Consider the following 12,408-nt stretch of genomic DNA (forward strand, 5'->3'; position numbering starts at 1 on the left):
GGCTTTAATCCATGTCTGGGAAACGGGCCAATGTAGTCATGATATAATGTTTCAACAAATAGGAATATTACATTTATATGGCAGGTCAAGTAATTACTTTAATTTTAATGAGTGGAATTTATAACGCATGATAATATGATCTGAAACCAATCAGACAACCATTGATGATCTCTCCCCAAAGCCTTTGGCAGAGCAGGAGTGGGAGGGAAGGAGGGAAGGAGGGAAGGAGGGAAGGAGGGAGGGAGGGAAGGAAGGGGGGAAGGAGGGAAGGAGGGAGGGAGGGAAGGAGGGAGGGAGGGAAGGAGGGAGGGATGGAGGGAAAGAGGGTAAGAGGGAAAGAGGGAAAGAGGGAGGGAAGGAGGGAGGGAGGGAAGGAGGGAGGGAGGGAAGGAGGGAAACAGGGAAAGAGGGAAAGAGGGAGGGGAGGGAAAGAGGGAAAGAGGGAAAGAGGGAAGGAGGGAGCAAGGGAGCAAGGGAGGAAGGGCCTGACTAAACTGAACTGTCTCCATCTGGTGTGTGTTCTGTGTTCTGTGTTCTGTGTTCTGTGTTCCGTGGTCAGTCGTTCAGGTACTTCCCCTCCAACATTGAGGTGATCGAGTGGCTGGGGCCTACTACATCGACACCCAGTTCTGTGAGAAAGCCATCCAGTACTTTGAGAGAGCCACCCTCATCCAGTAAGCCACCGACCGGACCTTCTTCTAAAATTGTCATGACGGGAAATTGTCACCGGCTCACGGCTCACCCTAACATTACCACAGAAGTGGTACACTGTAGAAGTGGGTCAGAAGGGTTATACAATGTTCTAGAAGGAAGATTTATGCCATTTAAATTACTGGGAGGTTCTTCTTGGAATAACAAATGTCCTTGTATGCCCAATATGCTTTAGTTTTTTTCCCCTATTGCCTGTATGTGCCTTGTCTTTTGTACATTGCACGAGAGTTCACTCTGTGTGTCTGTGTTTGTGTTTAGCCTGATTGGCTGTACAGTGTGGATTTAGTCTGTTTGTGCTTTTAACTGACTCCTCGTGCCACAGCAGTAGTAGTAGGACTTATCTAGTGGCACGAAACAGACCAGTAGCTACCAGGGGGGTGTTCCATCAATGTCGCTAAAGGAAAAATCCAGGCTTATTTTTTGGGATCAATCTCGCCAGACTAAGCCTAGATTCTTCCTTTAGCCACGTTGATGGAACACCCCCCAGGTGAGTAGTGAATGTGTACCAGGTGTGATGAGCAGCTTGTCCAACTGTGTTCCCCCAGACCCACCCAGGTGAAGTGGCAGCTTATGGTGGCCAGCTGCTACAGAAGAAGTGGTGAGAGGCTCTCCTCCTCTGTTCACCTTCCTGTCTGTCTCCTTCCTGTCTGTCTCCTTCCTGTCTGTCTCCTTCCTGTCTGTCTCCTTCCTGCCTGTCCCCTTCCAGCCTGTCCTCTCCAGGTGACGTAGTTACATCTCACAGAGGTATATGCAGTACGTCATATTAAATCAGCACTGTTCTTTTATTCTACAGGAAACTATCAGAAAGCTCTGGAGACGTACAAAGACATCCACCGGAAGTTCCCTGAAAATGTTGAATGTAAAGTACCTTTACCTTCATTCCTCGCAAACTGGTGGTGACTCTTTAACTTCAAATGATTTATTTTAAGAATATGCAGAGATGCTGAAATTGACTGTGTGTGTGTGTGTGTGTGTGTGTGTGTAGGTCTGCGTTTCCTGGTGAGGCTGAGTACAGACATGGGGCTGAAGGAGGTGCAGGACTACGCCACCAAGCTGAAGAAGGTGGAGAAGATGAAGGAGATCAGAGAACAGGTACGTCTCCTTCTCTTCTACCAGAGCTGTCAACACCTTCCAGGTACACCCGTTCTATGCCATTTAGTGCACATACAGGTGCAACTCATTTTTTTTAAATATCATGCAAAAGTTCATTCATTTCAGTAATTCAACTTAAAGGGTTAAACTTAAATATTATATAGACTCATTGCATTGTACATATGCATGATTATACTTTTCAGAGGGCTGACATTTCTGTATTTAAAATCATTTTCTTATTGATTTCATGTAATATAAAACATTTCTGAGATATTTAATTGGGGTTTTCATAAGCTGTAGCCATAATCATCAAATGTATAAAAAACAAAGGCTTTAAATATCTCGCTTTGCATGTAATGAGTCTATATAATATCTAAGTTTAACCCTTTAAGTTGAATTACTGAAATAAATGAACTTTTGCACGATATTCAAATTTTTTGAGTTGCACCTGTACAGGAAATATTTGGACAGTGACACAATTTTCATAATTTTGTCCCTTTACTCCACACCACAATGGATTTGAAATGAAACAATTGAGATGCAATTGAAGTGCAGACTTTCAGCTTCAATTCAAGGGGTTGAACACAAATATTGTAGGTAAACGTTTAGGAATTGCAACCATTTTTATACACAGTCCCCTATTTTCAGCGGCTCAAATGTAATTGTACAAATGAACATACCAATCATAAATAAAATGCTAGTTTTTTCAAGACTTTGTCGAGAATCCTTTGTAGGCAGTGACTACATGAAGTCTGGAACCCATGGACATCATCACCAAATGCTGGTTTCCTCCTTTGTGATGCTTTGGCTCAGGCCTTTACTGCAGCTGTCTTCAGTTGTTGTTTGTTTGTGGGTCTTTCTGCCTTTAGTTTTGTCTTCAGCAAGTGAAATTACGATTGGGTTGAGATCAGGTGATTGACTCGGGCCATATCAGAATATTCCACTTCTTCTTTGCCTTAAAAACCTTCCAGGTTGTTTGGGGTTATTTTCCATCTGTACTATGCAGAGCCTTCCAATCAACTTTGCTGAATTTGGCTGAATCTGAAACCGCAGGGTCCCCGGTTCGATTCCGGCCGGGGACATATCCTGCATGTCGTCCCTCCTCTCTCTCTCTCACCCATCCTTCCTGTCTAAATCTCTACTATACCTGTCAATAAAATGAAAAGATATGAGTGGGACTGCCCCACTCAGAAAAAATAACTTAAAAAAAAAAAAAAAATTCATCAGGCTGCTTCTGTCTTCTGTCACACATCATCAATAAACACTAGTGACAGATTTTCAGTCAATTGTCCAATTACTTTTGGTCCCTTGAAAAAGAGGGTAAGGGCTACACATTAAAGAGCTGGAATTCCTAAACACCTTCCTTCAATTTGGATGTGAATACCCTCAAATTAAAGCTGAGAGTCTGCACTTTAATCCCAGATTCATTATATAATGTAACCTGAATATGTTTTGGTAAACAGCTAAAATAAAAAATAATTCTGTGTCCAGTGTCCAAATATATATGGACCTAAATGTATAGGATCATTATATCTAAGCACATTGACATGTTTATGAAATACGTCTTGAGGCCGTGTGTGTGAAGCTGTAGTCGTCTGCATAGACCTGGGCACAATCTGTGTGTGTTCAACGCAATCACCGTCCCCATCTGAGAGAGCTGCACGCCTTGGCCCTAGCCTAGCATTCCGCTAGGGTAGCACTTGACACTGACATGGGACTGAACCAGAACCAGATGCTGAGTAAATCAGCACTGAGATGTTCTTGGATCAGAACGGTCCGTCTACGAATGACCCCTTACTGGTCTAGTCTGGTCTGGTCTGGTCTGGCCTGGTCTGGTCTGGTCTTGTCTGGTCTTGTCTGGTCTGGTCTGGTCTGGCCTGGTCTGGTCTGGTCTTGTCTGGTCTTGTCTGGTCTGGTCTGGTCTGGTCTGGCCTGGTCTGGTCTGGTCTTGTCTGGTCTTGTCTGGTCTGGTCTTGTCTGGTCTGGTCTGGGGCGTGGTGATACAGAAAGACTCCTTTGTCTGCTGTTTTCTCTGGATGTGCTTTGTTGTTATACAGTCAAAACCTACAACCTAAACATTTATGGACATTTCTCTCTCTCTCTCTCTCTCTCTTTCTCTATCTCTATCTCTCTCTCTCTCTCTCTCCAGAGGGTGAAGTCGGCGAGGGAGAGCAGTGCCAGAGGACGTCGAGAGGGCAGCGCCAGCAGTGGTAAGTCAACATCTCTCTCTCTTTCTCTCTCTCTCTCGCTCTCTCTCTCTCTCTCTCTCTCTCTCTCTCTCTCTCTCTCTCTCTCTCTCTCTCTCTCTCTCCCTCTCTCTCTCTCCACACACATCTTCTTGCTACATCTCTTTTTGTGACTAAACTACAGTACCTGTAGTTTTCACCTCTCTGACCTCACCTCTCTCACCCCTCTTACTGTCCCTCCTGTCTTCTGTTGGGATGTGTGGCTGGCTGGTAGCAGTGGGGAACACCACCCCTGTCCCCAGCTCCACCCCTCCTGTCCCCAGCTCCACCCCTGTCCACAGCCCTCCTAAGAAGACCAGCGGTACGATACGTGTCCCCTGTGTAGAGCAGTGCCCGTAGTTCCCCAGCTCCCATAGAGAGGTCTCTGTGGGTTGATAGAGAGGTTCCTGTGGGTTGATAGAGAGGTCCCTGTGGGTTGATAGAGAGGTTGTAGTGGGTTGATAGAGAGGTCCCTGTGGGTTGATAGAGAGGTTGTAGTGGGTTGATAGAGAGGTTCCTGTGGGATGATAGAGAGGTCTCTGTGAGATGATAGAGAGGTCTCTGTGGGTTGATAGAGAGGTCTCTGGTGGGTTGATAGAGAGGTTCTGATGGGTTGATAGAGAGGTCTCTGTGGGTTGATAGAGAGGTCTCTGTGGGTTGCCAGATTGATAATGAGGTCCACGTGGGTTAAGTCTCAAAGGAGGATCATGGGTAATGCACGGAATGGAATGAGGAATGGAATGAGGAATGGTATCAAACACCATGACAGATTCCTATCATCCCATCATCCTCAATCCACTCCATGCATTACGATGAGCCCATCCTCTGACTGCTGCCTCCACCCACCTCCCCCTGATGTACAGACCGCTAGTGTGTAGCCACCAACCCCCCCCAGTCTCCCCCCACCCCCTGCTCCCATAGTAGCTTGCTAGTGTCGTAGATCATACCAATATAGGTTACCAAGATGGTAGGAGATGGTCAAGAAGCATCATGTATGTATGTACGGTAATGACAGTTTTCCAATCACAGTAAGTATATGTAAGTATATGCCATGATAGCTCCATTCTCCTGGCCAGACCCACTGATCCTTCTGAAGCAGACAGTAGTGTATTCACTATGTGTAAACAGTGTAGTAGTAGTAGTAGTAATAGTAGTGGTAGTAGTAGTAATAGTAGTAGTAATAGTAATAATAATAGTAATAGTAATAGAACTAGTAGTAATAGTAATAGTAATAATAGTAGTAGTAGTAATAGTAGTAGTAGTAGTAGTAGTAGTGGTAGTAATAGTAATAGTAGTAGTAGTAGTAGTAGTAGTAGTAGTAGTAGTAGTAGTAGTAGTAGTAATAGTAATAGTAATAGTAATAGTAGTAGTAGTAGTAGTAGTAGTAGTAGTAGTAGTAGTAGTAGTGGTAGTGGTAATAGTGATGGTGATGGTGATGGTGATGGTGGTAGTGGTGTCTTGTTCATGTCATCACCTCCATGTTCATTCTGTTCTCATTCTCATCCACTCCTCTTTCTTATTCTCCCACGGCCTTCAGAGGTGGAGGTCAAACCAGGTGAGCACCACCATGGATCATTCTAGAAGGAGAGTGTACACATGTTAACACACACCACGCCACGCCCATACACAGACAATACTTCCTCTGTGCTCTTCCTCTGTGCTTCATAAACTGGGCTGTTCTTACAACTGTCCCCTCCTCTTTCTGTCTTCCTCCTCTTCGTCTGGTTCTGTCTTTTCCATTTGGGTCTGTTCAGTGTCTCAGTCTGGGCCTGGGGATAGGTGTCTGGCCTATTACAGACCAGTGAGACCACACACACACACACATGCATGCACGCACACACAGTATATCTTTCTTTGTTGTAGCATTCATTACATTTTTACTGTCAGTTCAACTGTCATAAAACTAAGAAAAGCAACTAGTCAGTCTAGGATGAAAATGTCAGGTCGTAGCGTCCTCACAGTCAGACTAGAGGAAGGAAAACCACAGTGAACCTTCGACACTTTCACATATTTGAGCAAAAAGAGTTCTCTATAAACTCTGCTCTCTTTCAAAAGACTGGACTGACTTCCCTCTTCAGAGCTCCTCCACATTCCAAACTCACACCCTCCCAGAGAGCTTCTCACAGCCTGCTGTGACCCAGAGCTGGCTCCACCACAACCTGGAGCAACCTGGAGCTCAATGTTTGCACTGAACACTCTGCAGAGAGGGAGAGAGGGAGAGGTGGGGGGGGGGGGTAGAAAACAAGAGAGGGAGGGAGGAGGAGAGAGGGAGAGAGGAGGGGGAGAGAAAGAGAGAGGAGGGGGAGAGAGAGAGTGAGAGAGGAGGGGGGAGAAAGAGAGAGGGGGGAGAAAGAGAGAGGGGGGGGAGAGAGAGGTGGGTGGGGGGAGAAAGAGAGGGGGAGAGAGCGAGAGAGAGAGATGGAGAGATAAGGAAGGAAGGGGCTGAAAATGTTAGATATTTGTGAAAAGCTCCCTTCTTGAGTATACCTCTGAGAGTTGTCCCTCTCTCTGACCCTCTGGGCTATAAACACTGAACACATGGTGCTGGTGCATGAACGCTGTGGAGTGGTTGTGAAAAACTATGTCAAGACACAGAGGATCTACACACGTATGGTTCTCTCTCTCTCTCTCTCTCTCTGTCTTTCTCTCTTTCTCTCTCTCTCTTTCTCTCTCTCTCTCTCTCTCTCTCTCTCTCTCTCTCTCTCTTTCTTTCTCTCTCCCTCTCTAGTAGGCCTTTACTGTCGTTGACTGGGCATTTTCACATACAACTTACAAATCTGTGTTACACCCCTTTTGACCCAGGGTTGTAACGCTGTCTGTCTAAAGGGTCCTGGCTAACAAATAGGTCACACACACACACACACACACCTCCCCGCCCCCGCCACGTAGCCAGAACGCTGGCTGGCCTCTGGAGCACTGGGATACAAAAGTACTTTGTCGATATTTGATAGTGTGGAAAAGGGGGGGTTGATTTTCCAGAGGAAAAGCAGCAGCACACCTCTCCTCCTCCTGCATAGTTGAGTTGAGTTTGCGGGGGCCCTTCTGGAGGTTGGGGGGGTGTTGAGGAACATGAGGAACAGTGGAATTCTGGGCTTCCTCCCCTTCCTGTTTGTGTCGTTTTCGTACGACTTGTTTCCACGGCTACCTGGCTGCCAGATGTGGGGTGTTGTGTGTTTGGGTCTCTCGCCTCCCGCCTGTCCCCCCCGGTTCTCTGGATCGCCGTGCGGACCTGTCTGTCATCTGAGCCTAGAGCACACACACACACACTCTCTCTCACTCTGAAACAGGCACACACACGCAAGCACACACACACACACACACACACACTCTCTCACACTCTGAAACAGGCATGCACACACACACACACGCACGCACAGAGAGAAACACGGTTAAGCAATGGTTTGGAAATATCACGTCTGGTTTAGTAGGGCGTCAGACAGTCGACCCACATCCGTACGGGACAGACAGGCGTATCATAGTGGTCAGAGAAAATAATTCCTTCTATTTAACACAACTGCCTTACTAATAACTTTACCCACTCCATCACCATTACCCACCCCCCCCCAGCCCGCCAATCACCATCCATTCACTGAGTGTTTGCTTAAGGTGGATCCATGGTACTGCTGAGTAAGGAAGATGGCGGTACCTCCCAGCCCCCAGCAGGGCTGCAGACAGCCTAATCTCTGTGTGTGTGTGTCTGTGTGTGTGTGTGTGTGTGTGTTCTCAGACAGCCTAATCTGTGTGTGTGTGTGTGTGTGTGTTCTCAGACAGCGGACACAGCAACCACGGCACCAGTGCCAAGGGCGAGCGTCTCAGTGCCAAGCTGAGGGCGCTGCCCGGCTCCAACGAACCCTACGAGGCCAGCAGCAGAGACAGAGACATCGGTGAGTCCACCACCAGCACACACACCCACATCATACACAGTACACACACATCCATCCATCATAACACCCTGTGGACAGCGTCATGGTGGGGCTCAGTCTAAACAGGGCTCTGCTGTCCTCAGTCCACCTGTCTGCCTGTGGGCAGAGGTCTGTACAGCTGTAGGTGACACTCTCTCTCCACTCACACATCTCTCTTTTCACACGTTAGGTAGAGTGACTTCATGATCCTCTCTCTCTCTCTCTCTCTCTCTCTCTCTCTCTCTCTCTCTCTCTCTCTCTCTCTCTCTCTCTCTCTCTCTCTCTCTCTCTCTCTCTTAACATTACTCATCAGTGGGAGAGGTGTTGAGTGTTCTCTTCAGAAGGCCATGTTTACTGTCCGTCTGTCTGTCTGTCTGTCTGCCTGCTGTTTTGACAGTTAATGTTACTGTCTTACTGCTCTGTTCTAATGTGGACATCATTGTGGAGGATAGGAACGTGTGTGTGTGTGTGTGTGTGTGTGTGTGTGCGCGCGAGTTGTCTGTGCTCCATGTGGCCAGTGATCAGACCAAGGCTGTATTTCTACGGTTCTGAGATGCTGTCTAACTGTTGGTGTTGTGTGTAGATATCTAACTGTTGGTGTTGTGTGTAGATATCTAACTGGTAGTGTTGTGTGTAGATATCTAACTGCTAGTGTTATGTGTTTGTGTGTAGATATCTAACTGGTAGTGTTGTGTGTAGATATCTAACTGGTAGTGTTGTGTGTAGATATCTAACTGGTAGGGTTGTGTGTTGTGTGTAGATGCGTCCTATGTGGACCCCCTGGGGCCTCAGATGGAGAGACCCAAGACTGCAGCCAAGAAACACACTGAGGATGATGAGTTTGCTGATGAAGAGCTGGGTGATGACCTGCTCCCGGAGTAGCCAAGCCCGCCGCTCCCCCTGCCTCTCTCCTCCTCTCCTCCTCTCCTCCCCCTCTCCTCCTCTGCTTCTCTCCTCCTCTGCTCCTGCACAAACAAACATTGCAAACAAACAGAAATTCATTGGATTTCAAAATGGTCCAAAGCATCCATTCCAATATGATAATATAATACGTATGCAAGTCAAACTTCTATTACACATTCAGACAAACCTATAGGGATAAAACTGAGGTTATTATTTTACCATATGCTTTTTTATTACCTGGGAAAGTTCTGTAGGAATCCTCTTGTCCTAAACTCCATGGTACCTTCAGCACTGTTGAAGGCTTGTATGTATTTAACACTGGCTACAAAAGTAGTTGATTGTTTTGCATTGAAGTATTTATTTATACCTTCCCTCTATATTGTATGCTTGTGTTCTGTGATATATATATATATATATATATATATATATATACATGATGTAGCCACTTTGTATTACTATTTTCAAATTATTCAATATTAAAAATATTTTTGACATCGTTGGTTATTGCAGCAATCGATTGTGGATGCATTGATTATAATGGTGGACATGTGACTTAGGAATCATGCTGATAATACAAAGCGCAGTGTTTGGCGCAGTAGCCACAGACACCAGAGTATATTGAGGTGGGCGTCCAGGCAGCGCAGGTGGATGAATTATTGTCGTAAACGGAACATTTCCGACCCCATTGGTGCCACTGCCAGCCCATCTGCTGTCAACATTCTACTGCGAAGATATTCTCTGGAACAGAATCCGGCAGCGTTCCAGAAACAGCGCCAAGTACCCGCGGCTCTCCAGAGAAGCGCCGTCACTCTCCTCCACATTGCCATCTGTGTCTGTGCACAACAACAAGACAAGAGCTCTGCGAGAAAAACACTCACGAACATGGACGTTATGCTATTTAATGAGAAGTGAAAAGTGTTGGTAAAGGTATGGCTTTGAAAGCAGCAGCATGGACTAACTAGCCTCCATTTACTGTTTGATTTACTTTACCTCTGAATAGTCTTTTACGCACAGCGGAGAAAGTCTAATATTTTTTTACGCAACGCCAAAACGGAGAGGGAACTCGGATACAACTTTAATATACAACTGAGACGAAACACTTACAATTAATATATTTTCTTGATTCGTGTTTTTTTTTTCTTCTGTAAATTACATAGTCGTCTACATTTTTGTGGGTTAGTTTTGGCTGCGACGCGTTCAAGTGAAGCTCAACGATGTTCGGTGGAGTGTCTCTGGTGTTGGTGCATCTGGTGCTGCTGAGCGAGGTGACCTCGGTGGCCCGGGGGTCTCAGAGGGTGTCACGGAAGTCTCCCCGGGGCCGCTCGTGCCTGGACTTACCGGAGGAGATCTTGGAGCAGATGTTCGGGCGCCTCTCGGTGGGGGTCCTCAGCGCCTTCCATCACACCCTGCAGCTGGCCCCCCTGGAGCGGCTCAACCTCACCTGCCCGTCGGCGGGGCGCCCGGTGCCCGATAGGAAGTCCCGGATCCCGGTTAATCTCCTCAGCCTCTCCCCGTGGGGATACAGGTGAGCATGTAACCGTGGGGATACAGGTGGGCATGTAACCGTGGGGATACAGGTGGGCATGTAACCATGGGGATACAGGTGAGCATGTACAGGTGGGCGTGGGCATGTAACCGTGGGGATACAGGACAGGTGGGCATGTAACCATGGGGATGCAGGTGAGGTGAGCATGTAACCGTGGGGATACAGGTGGGCATGTAACCATGGGGATGCAGGTGAGGTGAGCATGTAACCGTGGGGATACAGGTGGGCATGTAACCGTGGGGATACAGGTGGGCATGTAACCGTGGGGATACAGGTGGGCATGTAACCATGGTGATACAGGTGGGCATGTAACCGTGGGGATACAGGTGGGCATGTAACCGTGGGGATACAGGTGGGCATGTAACCGTGGGGATACAGGTGGGCATGTAACCATGGTGATACAGGTGGGCATGTAACCATGGTGATACAGGTGGGCATGTAACCGTGGGGATACAGGTGGGCATGTAACCATGATGATACAGGTGGGCATGTAACCGTGGGGATACAGGTGGGCATGTAACCGTGGGGATACAGGTGGGCATGTAACCATGGTGATACAGGTGGGCATGTAACCATGGGGATACAGGTGGGCATGTAACCGTGGGGATACAGGTGGGCATGTAACCGTGGGGATACAGGTGGGCATGTAACCATGGTGATACAGGTGGGCATGTAACCATGGGGATACAGGTGGGCATGTAACCGTGGGGATACAGGTGGGCATGTAACCGTGGGGATACAGGTGGGCATGTAACCATGGGGATACAGGTGGGCATGTAACCATGGGGATACAGGTGGGCATGTAACCGTGGGGATACAGGTGGGCATGTAACCATGGGGATACAGGTGGGCATGTAACCGTGGGGATACAGGTGGGCATGTAACCATGGGGATACAGGTGGGCATGTAACCGTGGGGATACAAGTGGGCATGTAACCGTGGGGATACAGGTGGGCATGTAACCGTGGGGATACAGGTGGGCATGTAACCGTGGGGATACAGGTGGGCATGTAACCATGGGGATACAGGTGGGCATGTAACCATGGGGATACAGGTGGGCATGTAACCGTGGGGATACAGGTGGGCATGTAACCATGGGGATACAGGTGGGCATGTAACCGTGGGGATACAGGTGGGCATGTAACCATGGGGATACAGGTGGGCATGTAACCGTGGGGATACAAGTGGGCATGTAACCGTGGGGATACAGGTGGGCATGTAACCGGGGGGATACAGGTGGGCATGTAACCGGGTCTGAGAGAGAGAGACCCTCAAACGAATATTTATTTTGGATGCTCAAAGGTTGTAATATAAGCCAATATTTACCACATACCTATACATTGACAGCGCGATCAAAGAAAGTATGCGTCCTAATCTCAATTTATTTAAATTTCATTTAAAAATGTAGATAATAAAATAGAATGCTTGAAAACCCGACTGGTGGTCAAGTTTTCTTATTATTGTAATTTTCCCCAATTCAAAAACAGGATCTCCCACGACCCAGCCAGGTACCCCCGGTTCATACCTGAGGCCTACTGCTTATGCAAAGGATGCTTGACCGGTGCGTCCGGAGAGGAGAGCGACCAGTACCGGAGCACCCCGGTCTACATGCCCTCGGTCATCCTGCGACGCACGGGGTCGTGCGTCGGCGGCCGTCACTCCTACACCGAGAGCTACGTGTCCGTGTCCGTGGGGTGCACCTGCGTGCCGCTCCTGGCCAAGGACCGTGACCCCCAGAGGAGCAACCAGAGTGTGGAGAGAACGCAGACCAAAGCTGGCAGGCTCGGCTCCGACAAGAACATATAAACACATCCAACCAAACAAGACAAGAGACGAAACTGATACATAATAAAAACATAAACGTTCGAGTCGAGAGAGTAACTAACAGTACAATGACTGAAACTGAAAGTAAACGTGGACTGGACAGCTGTGGTGTACTGCTATTATTATACGTTTGTGATCCGTGGAAGTAAAGTGCGTTGTGTTTCCTATAGAGTAGCTGTGTGTGCAGACTTAAACTTGGGACGAC

General features: G+C 47.6%; 2 protein-coding genes across 2 annotated transcripts in view; both read left to right on the forward strand.

The window, feature by feature from the left end:
• ift88 (intraflagellar transport 88 homolog) overlaps nt 1-9,150 on the forward strand; it is a gene marked incomplete at its 5' end in the record, with an annotated part of 23,609 nt that extends 14,459 nt beyond the window's left edge. The window contains 10 exon segments of the mRNA XM_080535935.1: nt 85-89; nt 560-599; nt 602-674; nt 1,257-1,309; nt 1,505-1,570; nt 1,697-1,803; nt 3,953-4,013; nt 5,566-5,583; nt 7,796-7,912; nt 8,691-9,150. Coding sequence (XP_080392061.1) covers nt 85-89; nt 560-599; nt 602-674; nt 1,257-1,309; nt 1,505-1,570; nt 1,697-1,803; nt 3,953-4,013; nt 5,566-5,583; nt 7,796-7,912; nt 8,691-8,812 — 662 coding nt within the window. The 3' untranslated portion in view covers nt 8,813-9,150.
• An 897-nt stretch (nt 9,151-10,047) lies between these two features.
• Nucleotides 10,048-12,185, forward strand: il17d (interleukin 17d; the record flags this gene model as incomplete). Its single annotated transcript, XM_080535894.1, has 2 exons — nt 10,048-10,358; nt 11,867-12,185. The coding sequence occupies 2 exons, from the start codon at nt 10,048-10,050 to the stop codon at nt 12,183-12,185; spliced, it is 630 nt and encodes a 209-aa protein (XP_080392020.1).
• Between the last annotated feature and the right edge of the window lie 223 nt (nt 12,186-12,408).

Source organism: Nansenia antarctica, assembly GCF_963989245.1.
Source record: "Nansenia antarctica genome assembly, chromosome: 7".
NCBI classification, from domain to species: domain Eukaryota; kingdom Metazoa; phylum Chordata; class Actinopteri; order Argentiniformes; family Microstomatidae; genus Nansenia; species Nansenia antarctica.